Source organism: Callorhinus ursinus, unplaced genomic scaffold (assembly GCF_003265705.2).
Source record: "Callorhinus ursinus isolate GAN/ISIS: 27379988/994484 unplaced genomic scaffold, GSC_fseal_2.0 scaffold85, whole genome shotgun sequence".
Classification (NCBI taxonomy): Eukaryota; Metazoa; Chordata; class Mammalia; order Carnivora; family Otariidae; genus Callorhinus; species Callorhinus ursinus.
The window spans coordinates 463,180-480,824 of NW_027397147.1; the positions used below are offsets into that span (position 1 = coordinate 463,180).

At 41.4% G+C, this 17,645-nt stretch overlaps 1 protein-coding gene across 1 annotated transcript in view; it reads right to left on the reverse strand.

Annotated features, from left to right (window-relative positions):
* Nucleotides 1–17,645, reverse strand: part of DNAH3 (dynein axonemal heavy chain 3) — a 180,901-nt gene that overhangs the window by 132,120 nt on the left and 31,136 nt on the right. Inside the window, exons 14-17 of the mRNA XM_073887961.1 lie at nucleotides 9,177–9,361; nucleotides 7,835–7,958; nucleotides 4,294–4,447; nucleotides 3,358–3,502 (exon numbers count right to left, since the gene is read on the reverse strand). Of these exons, the coding sequence (XP_073744062.1) occupies nucleotides 3,358–3,502; nucleotides 4,294–4,447; nucleotides 7,835–7,958; nucleotides 9,177–9,361 (608 nt within the window). The remainder of the gene's footprint in view (nucleotides 1–3,357; nucleotides 3,503–4,293; nucleotides 4,448–7,834; nucleotides 7,959–9,176; nucleotides 9,362–17,645) is intronic.

The following is a 17,645-nucleotide window of genomic DNA, read 5'->3' on the forward strand; positions in this document are numbered from 1 at the left end:
TAGCAATAGCTGGGGCGCCTGGGTAGCTCAGTCAGTTGAGCGTCAGACTCTTGATTTGGCTTGTCATGACCTTGGGGTCATGGGACTGAGCCCCACATTGGGCTCTGCTCTCAGTAGGGAGTCTGTTTGAGGATTCTCTCTCTCCATCTCTCTGTCTGCCCCTCCCCCTGCTCAAATGTGTGTGTGCTTTCTATCTCAAATAAACAATTAAAAAAAATAAAAAACAGCAATAACAAATCTTTGCAAGAGAGCAAAAACACTGTAACAAAAATGAAAAGACATGATGGGTCTATTAGTAGACTGGACACAGGTGAGGAAAGAATCTTTGAGCTTGAGGATATATCATTAGAAACTTCCAAAATTAAAAAGAAAAAAAGATGGGGAAAAAATGGAACAGAATGGCTAAGAACTGTGGGATAACTACAAGATGTATAACATACAGTAATGGTAATACCAGAAGGAGAATAAAGAGAAAAGAACAGAAAAAATATTTGAAGCAATGACTGAGAATTTCCCCCAAATTAATGTCAGATACTAAACCACAGATCCAGGATAAATGCCAAAAACTACACCTAAACATATTATATTCAAACCGTAGAAAATCAAATCTAAAGAAAAAACTTGAAAAAAGCCAGGGCGGGGGGAAACCACTATACTTTTAGAGGAGCAAAGATAAGCATTACATTCCCCTTCTCCTCAGAAACCACACAAACAAGAAGAGAGTGGAATGAAATTAAAGCATTGAAAGAAAAAAACCCACCAACCTTAAAATTCTCTATCCTGAGAAATTATCATTCTAAAGTGAAGGAGCAACAAATACTTTCTCAGACAAACAAACTGAGGGAATTTGTTGCCAGTAGACCTACCTTCCAAGAAATGTTAAAAGAAGTTCTTGAAAGAAGGAAAAGGATTTGTCAGAAACTCAGACTTATGTAAAGAAATGAAGAGCATTAGAGGAGTAAGTGAAGGTAAAATAAATACTTTTATTTTTCTTATTCTTAGCTGATCTAATAGTAACAGTTTGTTCAAAATAACAATAGCAACAGTATGTTTGATGATTAGTTTATATACAGATGAAATGAATAACAGAAATGACACAACAGATGGAAGAAAGAAATTAGGGATACTTTACTATTATAAGACACTTTTGAAATAAAGTTATATATATTAAATATAGCCCAGCAATCTACTCCTGGGCATTTACCCCAGAGGAATGAAAACTTAATGTCAACATGAAAATTCATGCATGAATGTTTACAACAGCTGTATTCATAACAGCCAAAAACTGGAAACAGCCCAAATATCCACCAATGGGTAAATGGGTAAACAAACTGGTATATCCCTGCAATGGAATACTACCCAGCATGAAAGGGAAGGACCAATGGTTATAACCAATAACTTGGATGAATCTCAAAGTAGTCCTCGAAACAAGCACTCTCAAAAGGTTACACACTGTATCATTCCATTTATATAACAATCTCAAAAAGAGGAAACCATTTAACAATGAACAGCTCAACAATGCCAGGTCCTCTGGCTGGGGGTAGAGTGTGACTACAGAGCGGGCAGTACAAGAAATTTTACTGAACTGATGAAACTTCTGCTTTCTGACTGTGGTGAATCTATATATGTGTTAACATTTATAGAACTATATGCCAAAAATGTCCTTTTTGCTGTGTATGAATTTAAAATTAAAAAATTAAATGCAAAAAAATTTTAATACAATATCTCTAATAAAAAGACTTGGTAAGCTATAAATATTTCCCTAACATCATAAAAATTTTGTATCTCAAACCAACAAAAAGCATCATGTTTAAGGTGACACTCTGCAAGAGCTCTCATTAAAATCACGAATAAGATGAGGGTGCCCATTATTACCACTGTTTATTTTGGAAGTGCTAGTCAACACAGAACAGTGAGTAAAAAAGGGGGTATACAAATAAATAAATAAGGTAAAATATTATAATTGTATAGATATGACTGATTACTTGGAAAAATTAAGAGCACCAGTGAAAATGAAAATTTTTTAAATGAAAAAGAAAATACCAATTTAAATATAAGTCAGCAAATAAAAATAAAAATAAATTGGCAAAAACAGTTTTCAAAGCTATTATTCCCAGGTTCGTTAAGGGTGTGAAGAATGGGCACTCTTAAGTACTGATAGAAGGGTAATAAATTAAAACATAACTTTTCTGGAAGACAGTTAACAACAAGTTTTTAAAATCCTAATAATTTTGGGGGCACCTGGGTGGCTCAGTTGTTAAGTGTCTGCCTTCGGCTCAGGTCATGATCCCAGGGTCATGGGATCGAGCCCACATTGGGCTCCCTGCTCTGCAGGAAGCCTGCTTCTCCCTCTCCCACTTCCCCCTGCTTGTGTTCCTTCTCTTGCTGTGTCTCTCTCTGTCAAATAAACAAAATCTTTAAAAAAATAAATAAAATCCTAATAATTTTCATCACATGATCCTTGATCTAGCCATTTCACTTTTGGGAATTTAGCCTAAGAAAATGATAATTGCATGCATTAAACTGATGACAAAGATGTTCACCACAGTTGTGCTTATAACACTGAAGTGCCAGAAGCAAACTGCAGGCTCAGCTCTAAGGGGCTCAGAGTTTGTCCTCTGCTCATATACACTCTCCCCAGGTGACATCACTCATGGCTTTTAATTGTAATCTACACTCAATTATTCCCCAATATAAGTTGCCCCCCAAACATATAACTTAACTGCAGGCTGATATACTCAGCTGCTAATTAATATTCCCATTTGGGTGTTTGCAGACATCTTGAACTTGGTATATTCAAGCTGATGGGTCTTTTTCCCCCCATAAATCTGTCACTTCTCTTGTTCAGTGATGGCAATATCTACCAAATTGCCTGGACCAATAATCTGGATGTCACCCTAGGTTCTTCCCTCTTCCTCCCTGACCCCTGCCCCATATCAGATCATCATTAAGTCCTGTTGACTTTACCCCCTCCATTTCTCTCTAGCCTCCAGGATCTAGAGAAAAGGAGTAGTTTACAGATGTCTGTGGCATTCTGGCCTTTCTTGAAGCAGCACAGTGGTGGAAAGGCCATCTTATTCTCCCCACCCCCTCTGCCTCTCTGCAATCTATGGCTCTGGGTGGCTGCCTCTTCTATTATACCGTGGCACAATGGGTCTGGCTCTTCAAACCCCACTTTCCATCATTATCACATCAGAAAAATTTGACTGTGTGGCTGCGTTAATCCAGAGTATAAGAATATGATTAAAAAAAAAATCTAGCTTAAATCTGAAGTCCAAATCCTGTTCTAGAACTGGCTGGGTTGGGTCCACTACCCCATCATCCACCATGTCCCAGTAGACTGAGCCTGGAGTGTACCGTTCATCCACTCCTCTGACTTGATGCTGAACTCGTATGTCGTCAGCCACAGCTGCTCATAAGGCACTTTGTTGGTCATCAAGGCTTGCAGGAGAGGGAAGGTACTCTTCTCCTTTTCCAACAGTTCCTCCTCCTTATTGATCAGCTGCAGGGCAAAAGGGGGTGCTGTTTATTGCGCAGCTGGTTTTCTGAACCCTAAAGGCCACCATAGCAAATTCCTCAGTGCTTTGAAAACCAAGCTGAGGAAAATGTAAATTCATCTGGAGAGCGAGAGAGGAAAATAAGACGTGGACTCAAGTAAGAAAGTTCCTCTGGGTTACCTCTGAGAGCTGTGACAGCTAAGATCTAGCTGGATGAAACTCGAGGATAATTTGCTACTTGCTCCATCATCTTTGATCCTATTCTGTCAAATCCATATCCCCATGTTCACAATTTTCGTATATACTTTAGCTGTTTACATGATGCCTCCCCTTCTTATGCTGACTTGCCTCAAAAATAAGAACTTTAATGGTTAAAGAACTTACTCGTTGACCTTCAGCAATTTACTTAGCTTTTCCAAGCCTTAGTTCTCTTATTTTAAATAGAGATAAATGGGGACAATAACAGTACCCACCCCAAACGTTTGTTATGGGTATGAAGGGATATATCGCATAAGAAGCCCTTTGTACATTGTTGAGCATATAAGAAATACTCAATGTATGTGAGCAATTATTTTACTGTAATTTCTTTTTTGTGTACTCAATGACTAACAAAAATGCTGGTATAATGTAGGGTTGTAAGAAAAGGTAGTTGAAAGCGCCAATGAAAGAACTGGTCAATTCACCAATCAATACTATCCACCTGACAGGTGATGTTAGGAAAACCCAAAATCAAGAAGCAGAACCAACAGGGTAGGACAGTCATAAGTCTCCAACCCCAGGCCCCGAGACCCCAAACCTCAAATTCCATCAGTGCTTGATCTAGGTTCTTTGAAAGCTCATTAAGCTTTTCAACATTGTTCTTCATTTCTTCTGTGCTCATCACTTCACGTTTCCTAAACCCTTCCAGTTCCTTGTTGTAGCCTTCAAGTTGCGTCTCAAATTCTGAGCACCTAAAAGCAAAGAACAGCCCAATCACACCTGGACTTTCCACTTTTGATATTCAAAATATCAGCAATTTCTCACCCATATTCAAGCCTGGGGAGAATCTGATTTTCTGGTGCATGATATATATACATACACACACACATATATATATATATATATATATATTACTTAAAATCCTACCTCCCAAAGATGTCTGGTATGACCCTATTGACAGTTAAACATTTCCAGATGTTTACCTGTATGGGTAAATATATATGTGTGCATATATATGAAATCTATATAATACCTATTCTATACACACATATAAAATGTATATATATATATATATATATATTATTCAGTCATCCATTAGCTATTTATTATTAAGGGCTTGATACATACCAAGGACTGCTCTAGGCATCAGGGAAACATTTGTGATATACACTATTAAGCTCCCTATCCTCATGGAGCTTGTATTTTAGTTTGGGGAGACCTAGATAAGAAACACATGGATTGGGGCACCTGGGTGGTTCAGTCAGTTAAGCGTCTGCCTTTGGCTCAGGTCATGATCCCAGGGTCCTGGGATGGAGCTCTGTGTCGGGCTCCCTGCTCTGCAGGGAGCCTGCTTCTCCCTCTCCTGCTCACCCTGCTTGTGTTCCCTCTCTCGCTGTGTCTCTCTCTGTCAAATAAATAAATAAAATCTTTAAAAAAAAAGAAAAGAAACATATGGATTGATGGGTGGGTAGGTGGGTGAATAGATGGGTGGATAAATTCATACATAGATAAAGATAAAATGAGATATTCCTGATAGGCATAAATGCTCTGAAGAAAATAAAACAAGGCAGAGTGCCTAGGGATGTAAGTAGAGGGCTAGTTTACTAGAATGATCAGGGATGACCTTTTAGCAACAAAGCAAGTCGCACAGTTACTTCTCCTTTTTTCTAACAGGGTAGACTATATAGTGTTAAGTTACAATTGCTTAGCACATTATAGTTTCCAAAGTACTTTCATCTCCATAATATATACATATGTATATATTTCATACTAGTACAGTCATTAGTAAATAGTAGGCACTCAGGTTGAGTAAATGAGTTGTATTTGTGGGACTACCTGGAGTCTAAGGGAGGATAATTTAGAGATTTAAAAATGGTGGATTGGTCAGAATTCCAGCATGAAATGGAATTCACTCCAATGTTCAAAGAGAGAGGCTTTGATGGGACGACCTACACAGTTAAGATAGGGTAGCCTCAGAAGGAAGCCACTAGGACCCCTAGGGTCAAGAAAACAGTGGGAACTGAAACCATGAGAAGCAAGAATTGTCATCCAGGAGGGATGAAGCTACTACCAGAGTGCCAGGGCCAAACAGGGAGAGAGAGGAGAAAGAAAAGGTGATCCCTGTCCAAACTCCTCAGGGCTCCCCACTGGGGGAGCCCTACCTGGATCCAACAGACAAGGGAGTCAGAGGCTGCGGTTTATGGGTGTCAGTCGACCAGGCACGGAGTGGACAGAGGAGGAAGAAGGTGGAAGAAGGAATTGGGGGGTGGGAGTCAGGTGGCAGCAAATGGAGAATTATTAGTGCCAAAGCCAAAAATTAACGTGGGCTGGTAAAATAGGTCATTTTTTAGAGAGGGAACGGGGCTGCTCTCACAGAAGACGAATGAATAAATGAACACTGCTCATTCCCCCTCACATACCGTTCTCAGGATTAATGCAAAAATGATGGACGTGAGGTTTGAGCGTTCACCAAAGAGAGGGCTGAGCCCAGTGCTTTGGGTTATTCCTGGAGCCCTCCTTGGCTGAACTCTGCTGTGGAGAGTGCAGAAACCAGTTGGTGCCATCAGGCTGAGTCACCCCTCCAAGAGGGGATGGCCACTGCTCTTCTCCTCTCATCATAAATGACAGTTCCCATTTTCCCCAGAGCCACCCCCTCACTCCTCTGAACTTTAACAGCACTTACTGCCTCTAAGTAGTCTTACAGCGCTGTTCCAAAAGTATGCTTGCAAGGTGGTGGTTTAGAAGTGAAGCACTTTTTTCTCCCCAAAAAAGTCATTGTCCAAAGGATGAAGGAAATGGACAGCTTCTGAATGCCTACCATGTGCTGGGTACCCCTCAGGCACAATCTCAGGTCATCTCATTTCGTCCTTCTGCACAATGATACCTCTCATGAAATGAGATGACCTGAGATGGGCTCTGTTATCCCATTTTCCAGATGAGGACACTGAGGCTCAAAAAGATGAAGAAACTTGTTCCTGTTCATCTAACCTACAAATCAGTTCCATGGTGGAGGCTGGTCATAAGGGGACATGGGGTAGATGGGAACGCTGTACTTTCTCAATTTTGCTGTGAATTTAAAACTGTTCCAAGAAATAAAGTCTATTAATTTAAAAATATCAGTAGCACCCATTTGGCTAAAAGTTCTGGGTAGAGAGAGGAGAAGGCTGCTGGAAGAAAAAAAATTGTGTGCATACAATTGTGTATATACACACCCCCCCACCCCCCCACACACACACACCCACACACACTTTTGTTGTTGTTATTGTTTTTTCTGGATGGCAGACCTAGGCCATATTTTGAAGGTAGCGAATAAATAGTTTTCTCCTTCAGCCCAAACTCCCATTCTGTGTAGGAATCCCCGCTTTTATCTACTCTTTTCCTTTCCTGTGAGTATTTGCAGGGATTATAGGACCTAAAGTTGGGCAGGGGGGAGTTTCACGTGTGAAGGGGAGAGTAACTGGAACGACTCTACAGTCCATCAACCAAGTGTTACAAGCTGGGATGGCCGTGTGTGCATGTATGTCTTTACCATCCACGTGGTACTTGGCCCACTTTGCTTGACACTGTTTGATTTTTCAGTAGGTCTGTATTTTCTCTGCTACTGGATTAAAATCTTTATTTAGTAGCCAAACACACTTACATGTCTAGAATACAGCACAGCACACAGTAAAAATTCGTAATAAATACTGGTTGAATTGACAAATAATGGATGAGTAAATGATACGGCCACATTAGCACTGAACAAGACCAGCTGAAAAAAACAGGCAATTTCTCAGCCTCCTACCACGCCTCTATTATCCCTGTCTTGCTATCTCCTTGGTCTCCAATGTAAGGCTGATGATTTTGCTATTATTATTGCAAGGCCATTATCCCATGCCACTATTTTTGTCTTTTTCTCTCTGCACCGCCAAATTCCAATTGTTCAAGGCAGGGAGGGAAGGCATTGGCAGGGTCACTATAGTGAAGCAGGCTTAAAGAGAACATCCCTCAGTGGGAAACAAAAGGAAATTCCTTTTCCACCAATTGTCTTCAGCCTTTACCCATGCCTTGCTGTGGGGGGCTCTGAGCAGAACCAGGAACCTGCAGCAACTTATCAAACTGGGCATCATTTCTGAAACAACCTCACACTCTCCCTGTACCTTTTAATGAGGTCCATCTCGGCCTGATCCCTCTTGTTAAGGAGGAAGTTTCGGCTGTTTTCAAAGATATCTTCAATCTGGTCGGGCCAGAGGAGCAGAGTGCTGTTCAACTTGATATCCTCTTCTGCAAAACACATATAGTCTGCTCCAGGACACTGCTCAACATAGGTCAGTCAGCATGCAGGGCATTAATTTAGCAGAATAAGAGGTCAACAGAAGTGGGTGAGGGAGAGGCAATGAATGGATGGGCCCATGATGGATGAATGATAGCTAACATTTACTGAGCACTTACCAAGTGCCAGGCTAGAAGGGCAACGGTATTATCATCCTTGTTTTTACAGATGGGAAAACAAAATTTAGCCAAGTAGTTAAGGTCACACCGCTAGAAGGCAGCAGAGACAATTTCAGACCCAGGTCTAACCAACTCCAAAGCCGATGTTCTAACCACTATACTTCACTGCTTTCCCAGGCTGGGTCTGAGTAGAGTAGAGATCTGGGCTCAAGTTCCGGTTCTCCTCTTTAAACTGTCGCCTCATTTGAGTCCCAGTCTCCCTTTTGGTTAAATGTCAGTAATAAAGTCAGTGCCAGATGCCCCACCCAGCCTAAGGCCCTGGGCAGCTGAAATGCCCTAGGCTCCCTCTGTACCCTTGGGAACTTAGGAAGCAGAGGTCCACTGTGTGTTCACAAGGTCAAGGGCACAGCTCATGAATGTGCAGGTGGATGGTTAGGGTACTGTTTTCTACTCCCAGTCCCCGTCTCTCCCTCCCATCACCCTTCCTCCCAAACAGCATGAACACCAGGTAATTCACAGGTATTTTGAGCTGGAAGAAGGATCTGAAAACTTGACTTGTGGATAGTGTATCAGTTTTTCTTCAGAACCTCGTCCCTACAAAACTCTACCTTGGCCCAATAAGCCTTGAAGGGGCTCTGGCCATTTCTTTCCTTTTAAGATATGCAGGAGTTTGAAGGAAAGTGCCCTGGCCTCTCCTCAAAGGCAGGACTGTATTAAGATTATAGATGATGAAATCTATCCATTTATAAAAGGACTCTGCATTTGGAAGTGACTTTTTCAGAAACACCAGCCACAAGATACCAAGAGAGGCATCTAGAACTTACCAAATCCCTAGATATTTCTTCTTTTTGTCTAACAATAAGATCCCCTTGGTTTGATTAGAATTCCTGTGGGTAAGGGTGTGGAATGAGTCCCTCTAACATATGGGGATGCTCTCCCAGTATTGATTTTTAAGTGGTAGGACTGCTAACTCTCTTTCCCGACTCCTTATCTCTAAAAGTATAAATATACATATACATTCGCATATAAATCTATAGGGCGTGGACTTACCGGGCAAGTCTGCATAGTCCATCAGAAACTCTAACCGTTCAATTGCATTTCTAAATTGCCTCCTGAGTTTGAACACTGTGACATCACTGGATTTCTTTAAGAATTCAATGAGGAATACCAGCTCCTCAGTGTTGGCAGGAATCTCACTGACTTTGTCTGCGATGGTGTTGTACTGATTACAAATGCTACAGAGAGAGAAACAGCTACTATCACCATTATCATCTAAAATCACTTATCTTATAAGATCTATTATGCTAAAGAGGCATCATTCTTATTTGGGGACTAGGAAAATGGTTTCCAACTTTTCTCTACCTGCAAATCCGTGATGGGTAATATTTACATGCACACCACACTTCAAGAAAAAAAAAACAGTAATAAAGGAAATAATATCTCATGGGTTTACTATGGGCCATGCCCCATTCTAATCACTGGATACATATTAGCTCATTCAATGTACCATGGGTAGAATCCAGATTTAGACCAAAACAACACGAATACCACCACCACCACCAATAGCAGCTCCTTGAATATTATGTTGAAGTAGAGCACTAAATTAATTGGTAATCACTACTCTTCACAGTACGTCAGCAAATTTATCCTCATGTGCTGGAGGTAGTTCCTGGGGCAAAGAGAAACTGACATTCAACCACCAGGACCACTAAATCTAACTGCCTACTTCTCAAACACGAGACTATGAGAAAGGATGCTACCCTAAGGATAATTCGAATATGCTCTAATTTATGCAAAAACCAATGATGAGGGATGCCTGAGTGGCTCAGTTGGTTAAGTGTCTGCCGTCAACTTGGGTCATGATCCCAGGGTCCTTGCCGAGCAGGGAGTCTGCTTCTCCCTCTCCTTCTGCAGCTCCCCCTGCTTGTGCTCTCTCTCTCACACTCTCTCATTCTCAAATAAATAACATCTTAAAAAAAACAATGATAATTGTCATCAGTATTTTTTTCTTTCTTCAAATTTTTTTATTGTTATGTTAATCACCATACATCACATCATTAGTTTTTGATGTAGTGTTCCATGATTCATTGTTTGTGCATAACACCCAGTGCTCCATGCAGAACGTGCCCTCTTTAATACCCATCACCAGGCTAATCCATCCCCCCACCCCCCTCCCCTCTAGAACCCTCAGTTTGTTTTTCAGGGTCCATCGTCTCTCATGGTTCATCTCCCCCTCCGATTTACTCCCCTTCATTCTTCCCCTCCTGCTATCTTCTTCTTTTCTTTTTTCTTAACATATATTGCATAATTTGTTTCAGAGGTACAGGTCTGTGATTCAACAGTCTTGCACAATTCACAGCACTCACCATAGCACATACCCTCCCCAATGTCCATCACCCAGCCACCCCATCCCTCCCACCCCCGACCACTCCAACAACCCTCAGTTTGTTTCCTGAGATTAAGAATTCCTCATATCAGTGAGGTCTATGACACATGTCTTTCTCTGATTGACTTATTTCGCTCAGCATAACACCCTCCAGTTCCATCCACGTCGTTGCAAATGGCAAGATCTCATTCTTTTTGATGGCTGCATAATATTCCATTGTGTCATCAGTATTTTAATTATAATTAGGAAACAAATGATCTGCAATACATCCATGCCAAACACAGAGTGGCCCTCAAGAAATGTTAGCAATAGCTACCACAGTTTTTGTTATTAGTAAATGATCATTACATGTTGATATTCATACATTATAGATAAAAACCACTTCTCTCAGTATTTTCAGTCCTCAATATACCTTCTTTTTTGTTTTGTTTTGTTTTGTTTTAATTGAAGAGAACAGTTGACACTCTATATTCCTTCTTCGTGTATAGAGACTCCTCCATAGCAAAGCTAATTGTATCAAACCGAAGGAAAAAAATGATTAAAACATCTTTTCAGATGCTTCCAGGATTGTAGAAACGAATTTTCATACAATTTAGAAACTTTCTGCAGAGAAAAATTATCTACTGCACTATTACGTAGTAGTCTCCACTTCAGAGCTAGATGACATGTCCAGCCTCCTTTGTATTTTTAGTTGGGGATCTTACACATCAGCTTGGGCTACCATAACAAAATATCAACAGACTGGGTGGTCTAAACAACAGAAAATTATTTTCCCACAGCTCTGGAGGCTGGAAAGTCCAAGGTTAAGGTACCGACTGACTTAGTCCCTGGTGAGGGCTTTCTTCCTGGCTTGCAGACAGCAGCCTTCTCCCTGTGACCTCATGTAGTGGAGGGGGAAAGAGCTCTGGTGTCTCTTCCTCTTCTTAATAGAGCACCAGCCCTATTGGATTAGGGCCCCATCCTTGTGACCTCATTTGTGAGGTAGACCTCATTTGCTGTAGACCGGATGTGTGTGCACCCCCAAATTCTCATGTTAAAACCTAATCCCTAATGTAATGGTATTTGGAGGTAGGCTCTGGGAGGTAAATAGGTCATGAGAGTGTCCCCTCATAAAGGGGTTTAGAGCTTTTATAAGAGAGACCCCTCACCCATTGGCAGGAAGCCAGCTCTCAACAGACACCAAATCTGCTGGAGACTCTATCTTGGACCTCCCAGCCCCCAGAACTGAGAGACACGAATGAACCAATGTTCTGTTGAGAGGAATGAATTTCTGTTGTTTATAAGCCATTCAGCCTATGGTAATCTGCTGTAGCATCCCAAACAGACTAAGACAGACTTCAACACATGAATTTTGAGGGGAGACAGTTCAGTCCCTCGAAGGTATGGTCACATGATTGAGTTGCAGTCAGTGTGAAGTGGGAAACAGGGATGAGTATCCCTTTCAGGGGCAGCACATAAAACTGTCCTTGCATATCCCTTCATGCTCTTTCCTCCTTCCAACTGTCTAGGATGTCAACACTTAGAATGACCTTGAAAGCTACAGGTTAAAGATGTAAAGTCACCATGTGCTTGAATTTCTGGATGTACCATAGGTCTCCCCCACCAATCTGGAGCTACGCTGAGAATAAAACTTCTATAGTGTTCAGTCATGACATCTTAAGTCTATTTGTTATAGCATCTTGCCTTGCTTAATATAGGTAGGTCCTCTCAGTCTGATAGACTCTTACCAGATGAGAATCCATCCTTCCTCCCTTTTGTATGAGAATTCAGAGGATAAACATTATGTGGCTACTAGTTATCAGTTTCTTGCAAAGGCCCAGAAGGGTGGTAGCAAACCCACTACCTATTAAACTCTCTAAAAGGTCCCTGATATGAGTCATTGATATCAGGCACCTGACCTACACAACACCTTAACAATATCCAGGGATAAGCTGAGGACAGAAAACATTGTTTTCTACATATACAGATGAAGTGATTTAAAATCTAAAAGGCCAGAGGTCCCATAAGCACAGGGCTATTCTCTGGTGTAGGAGATGGCATGAGGGGACTGATAAATCCTGCATCAATCCATGGCCTCTCTCTACCTGTTATAATTATTAGTGTAAGAGTTCTCACACTGAAGGAAACAAGCAGCTGGACCCCAGGGATAATTTTATGTATCTCTATACAGGTCCTTGAATTTTTCATCAATATTTCAGGTCCTTGCTTTAGCAGCCTTAAACCAATGTACCTGTAGTAGGTATGAATGGCATGCCCACTTTCCTACCAATGCACTCCAAAGTGCCCTCCCTGCCTTTATGTGCAGAGCACCCCCATTCTAGGGTGCACCTAGTCACTGGCAACAGGAAGGCACCCCACTCCCAGAGACGGCAGGACAATGAAGTGACAAGGACAGGGTTTGGGAGGAGAAGACTCAAATTCAAACCCACTTACTTGGGCAAGTGAGGTTTTCTTTCTGGGCCTCATTTTCTCCTGCATTCAGTAAGGGATCTTGCTCATATCTGTTTTACCTACTCGTAGGGTTGTTGAGAAAGTCCAATAACTCAGAGTCACCATTTTTAAGGCAGGAAGAAAGAATCTTAGCCACCAACCTGTGGTTTCTGCATCCTTAGAAATCCCTGGGTTCATAAGGAGACCTTTATTTTCACTTATATCTAAAAGGCCTAACTATACACTTATTTTGATAAGGACTGACCAGCCAAGGTACCATGTTGCTTTGATTTGACATGAACAAGTGGACTATTGCTTACAAAATAAGTTTTCTTTGATGCTTAAAATTCCCAAAGAAAGTGTCTTACTAGTTTGAAGTACTTTTACTGTCCTGGTCCCAAACATTTATTCTATAGGCAAAGACAGTGAAGATCCAGAAGGTAAAGCAAGAGGACACACAGCTAATAAATGGAAGGTCTTAGGTTCAAACACAAATCTTCTGGCTCCTAAACCAGGAATCCTACCATTTTATCACTCTGTGAGAAAGCTGAGTGTGGTGAGTGCAGTGGTTGAGAGCGAGGACTTTGGGGTCAAAATAAATGAGGTGAACCCTGTATGTGCCATCTCCTAAACTCTTAGGAGTCTCAGTTTCTTCATCAATATAATGGAGAGAATAGCAAACAACATTTTAGGGTTGTTTAAAGACTTGATTAGATCTATAATGTTCAGAATGCTTACACAGTCCTCAGACTATAACATGTGCTGGAAAAATGGTAGCTTACTATTATCCAAAATTTGCTCATGAGAGGGGGTGGAGCAAGATGGCGGAGGAGTAGGAGACCAGGATTTCTCTGGTCTCAGGAATTCAGCTGAATAGGGATCAAACCATTCTGAACACCTACGAACTCAACAGGAGATCGAAGATAAGAACAGTAACAAAACTCTGAACAGAAAAGCGACCACTTTCTGGAAAGTAGGACATGCGGAGAAGTGAATCCGAGGCGATATTCGGGAGGATAGATGGCGGGGGAGGGGGCCTCCTTCGGCCGCTTCTGGCGAGTGATGGAGCCGCGGAGCACAAAAGCAGAACTTTTAGAAGTCGGCTCCACTGAGGGACGTCGCTCCAGTGGCTAAGTGGGGGGTGGAACCCTCGCGGGACAGTGTGGACTCAGGACCCTCGGGGTCACAGAAAGACCGGGGGTGCCTGAGTGCGCCAGAGCTCTCAGGTATTGGAGCGGGGAAGCCGGCTGCAGAGACGGAGCCGAGGCGCGGGCTCTCAGCTCAGGGTTGCCATAAACTGTGATCCGTGGCCCAGTCGGGGCACGGCTCCCCCAGCAGGGACCCAACAAGCGGCAGATCCAGGGAGACTCCCCTTCCTCCCCCGGGGGGAGCGGCGCGGAAGTGCACCTCAGGGATCTGCTGGGTTTGGAGACTCCACACGTGGTCGGGTGCCAGAGATAGAAACGCTCGGTCACAGGCTGGGTGAGCACAGAGTGCGGCCGGAGACCGGGGAGACGGGAGTGACTGCTATTCTCTGGGGGCGCACTGAGGAGCAGGGCCCCGAGTTCTCAGCTCCTCCGGGTGGAGATTGGGAGGCCACCATTTTCACCCTGGTCCTCCAATTCTGTACCAAGAGCTTGCAGGGAACAAAAGCTCCTGAGAGCAAACCGGAGCAGCTTGCTTAGCCCGGACTCACAAGGGCGGGGCAATTCCACCTCCGGCAAAGACATTTGGGAACCACGGCAACAGGCCCCTCCCCCAGAAGATCAGCACAAACAGCCAGCAAGCCAAGACCAAGTTTACCGATCAAGGAGAACAGGAGGACTCCAGCGCTAGGGGAATACTGCACATAGAATTCATGGCTTTTTTACCATAATTCATTAGTTTTTCAAAGTTAATTTTTTAACTGTTTTTTTTTTGAATTTTTCTTTTTCCCTTTTTCAAACAACATCTTATCCCTTTTTAAAAAATTTTTTTTATTTTTCATTTTTAGAGTCATATTTTTATCCCTTCATAGTAGTTACCCTTATTTTTGGCATATATATATAAGTTGTTCTCTCTTTAAAATTTTGAGATACAATTGCTTCTAACAGTGTATGGCTTTGTTCTATTCTCCTGCCTGATCACATTCTCTCCCTTTTTTTTTCTTTTTTCTTTTTCTTTTTAAATCTTCTTCTTTCTTTTTAAAAAACAACTTCTTATCTTATCAATCCCTCTTATAAAATCTTTTATAATTTTCATGTTTTCAGTCATCTGCCATCCCTTCATTGTATCAACCCTTATTTTGTACATATATAAGTCTTTCTTCCTTTAAAATTTTAGCAGGCACTTTCTTCTAACAGACCAAAATATGCCCAAAAGCTAGTGTGTGGCACTGATCTACGCACTAGCCTGATCATATTTGATCATATTTGGCTTTTTTTGTTTTGTTCTGTTTTTGTTTGCTTTTATTTTTTTCTTTTTCCTTTTTTTTTCTTTTTTTCTCTCTTCTTTCTTTCCCTTTCTTGTCCTCTGGTTTCAGGTCTTTTCTGATTTGTATAGAGTATATTTGCTGGAGACATTGTTAACCTGTTAGCATTCTGTTCTCTCATTCATCTGTTCTCCTCTGGACAAAATGACAAGACGAAAAAAATCACCTCAGCAAAAAGAGCAAGAGGTAGTACCGTCTGCCGGGGACCTACTCAATACAGACATTAGTACGATGTCGGACCTAGAGTTCAGAATCATGACTTTAAAGATGCTAGCTGGGCTTGAAAAAAGTGTGGAAGTTATTAAATGAACCCTTTCTGGAGAAATAAAAGAACTAAAATCTAACCAAATCGAAATCAAAAAGGCTATTGATGAGGTGCAATCCAAAATGGGGGCACTAACTGCTAGGATAAATGAGGCAGAAGAGAGAATCAGCGATATAGAAGACCAAATGATGGAAAATAAAGAGGCTGAGAAAAAGAGAAAAACAACTACAGGATCACGAGGGCAGAATTCGAGAGATAAGCGATACGATAAGACGAAACAACATTAGAATAATTGGGATCCCAGAAGAAGAAGAAAGAGAGAGAGGGGCAGAAGGTATATTGGAGCAAATAATAGCAGAGAACTTCCCTAATGTGGGGAAGGAAACAGGCATCAAAATCCAGAGGCACAGAGAACCCCTCTCAAAATCAATAAAAATAGGTCAACACCCCAACATCTAATAGTAAAACTTACGAGTCTCAGAGACAAAGAGAAAATCCTGAAAGCAGCTCGGGAGAAGAGATATGTAACCTACAATGGTAGAAACATTAGATTGGCAACAGACCTATCCACAGAGACCTGGCAGGCCAGAAAGGACTGGCATGATTATCTTCAGAGCACTAAATGAGAAAAATATGCAGCCAAGAATACTATATCCAGCTAGGCTCTCATTGAAAATTGAAGGAGAGATAAAAAGCTTCCAGGACAAACAAAAACTAAAGGAATTTGCAAACACAAAACCAGCCCTCCAAGAAATATTGAAAGGGGTCCTCTAAGCAAAAAGAGAGCCTAAAAGCAGCATAGATCAGAAAAGAACACAGACAATATACAGTCATAGTCACCTTACAGGCAATACAATGGCACTAAATTCATACCTTTCAATAGTTACCCTGAATGTAAATGGGCTCAATGCCCCAATCAAAAGACACAGGCTATCAGATTGGATTAAAAAACAAGACCCATCGATATGCTGTCTGCAAGAGACTCATTTTAGACCCAAAGACACCCCCAGATTGAAAGTGAGGGGGTGGAAAACCACTGACCATGCTAATGGACACCAAAAGAAAGCTGGGGTGGCAATCCTTATATCAGACAAATTAGACTTTAAAACAAAGACTGTAATAAGAGATGAAGAAGGACACTATATCCTACTTAAAGTATCTATCCAACAAGAAGATCTAACAATTGTAAATATCTATGCCCCTAACGTGGGAGCAGCCAATTATATAAGGCAATTAATAACAAAAGCAAAGAAACACATTGAGAACAATACAATACTAGTGGGGGACTTTAACACCCCCCTGACTAAATGGACAGATCATCTAAGCAAAAGATCAACAAGGAAATAAAGACTTTAAATGACACACTGGACCAAATGGACTTCACAGACATATTCAGAACATTCCAACCCAAAGCAACAGAATACACATTCTTCTCTAGTGCCCATGGAACATTCTCCAGAATTGATCACATCCTAGGTCACAAATCAGGTCTCAATCGGTACCAAAAGATTGGGATCATTCCCTGCATATTTTCAGACCACAATGCTTTGAAACTAGAACTCAATCACAAGAGGAAAGTTGGAAAGAACTCAAAAACATGGAGGCTAAAGAGCATCGTACTAAAGAATGAATGGGTCAACCAGGAAATTAAAGAAGAATTAAAAAAATTCATGGAAACCAATGAAAATGAAAACACAACTATTCAAAATCTTTGGGATACAGCAAAGGCAGTCCTGAGAGGAAAGTATATAGCAATACAAGCCTTTCTCAAGAAACAAGAAAGGTCTCAAATACACAACCTAACCCTACACCTAAAGGAGCTGGAGAAAGAACAGCAAAGAAAGCCTAAACCCAGCAGGAGAAGAGAAATAATAAAGATCAGAGCAGAAATCAATGAAATAGAAACCCAAAGAACAGTAGAACAGATCAACGAAACTAGGAGCTGGTTCTTTGAAAGAATTAACAAGA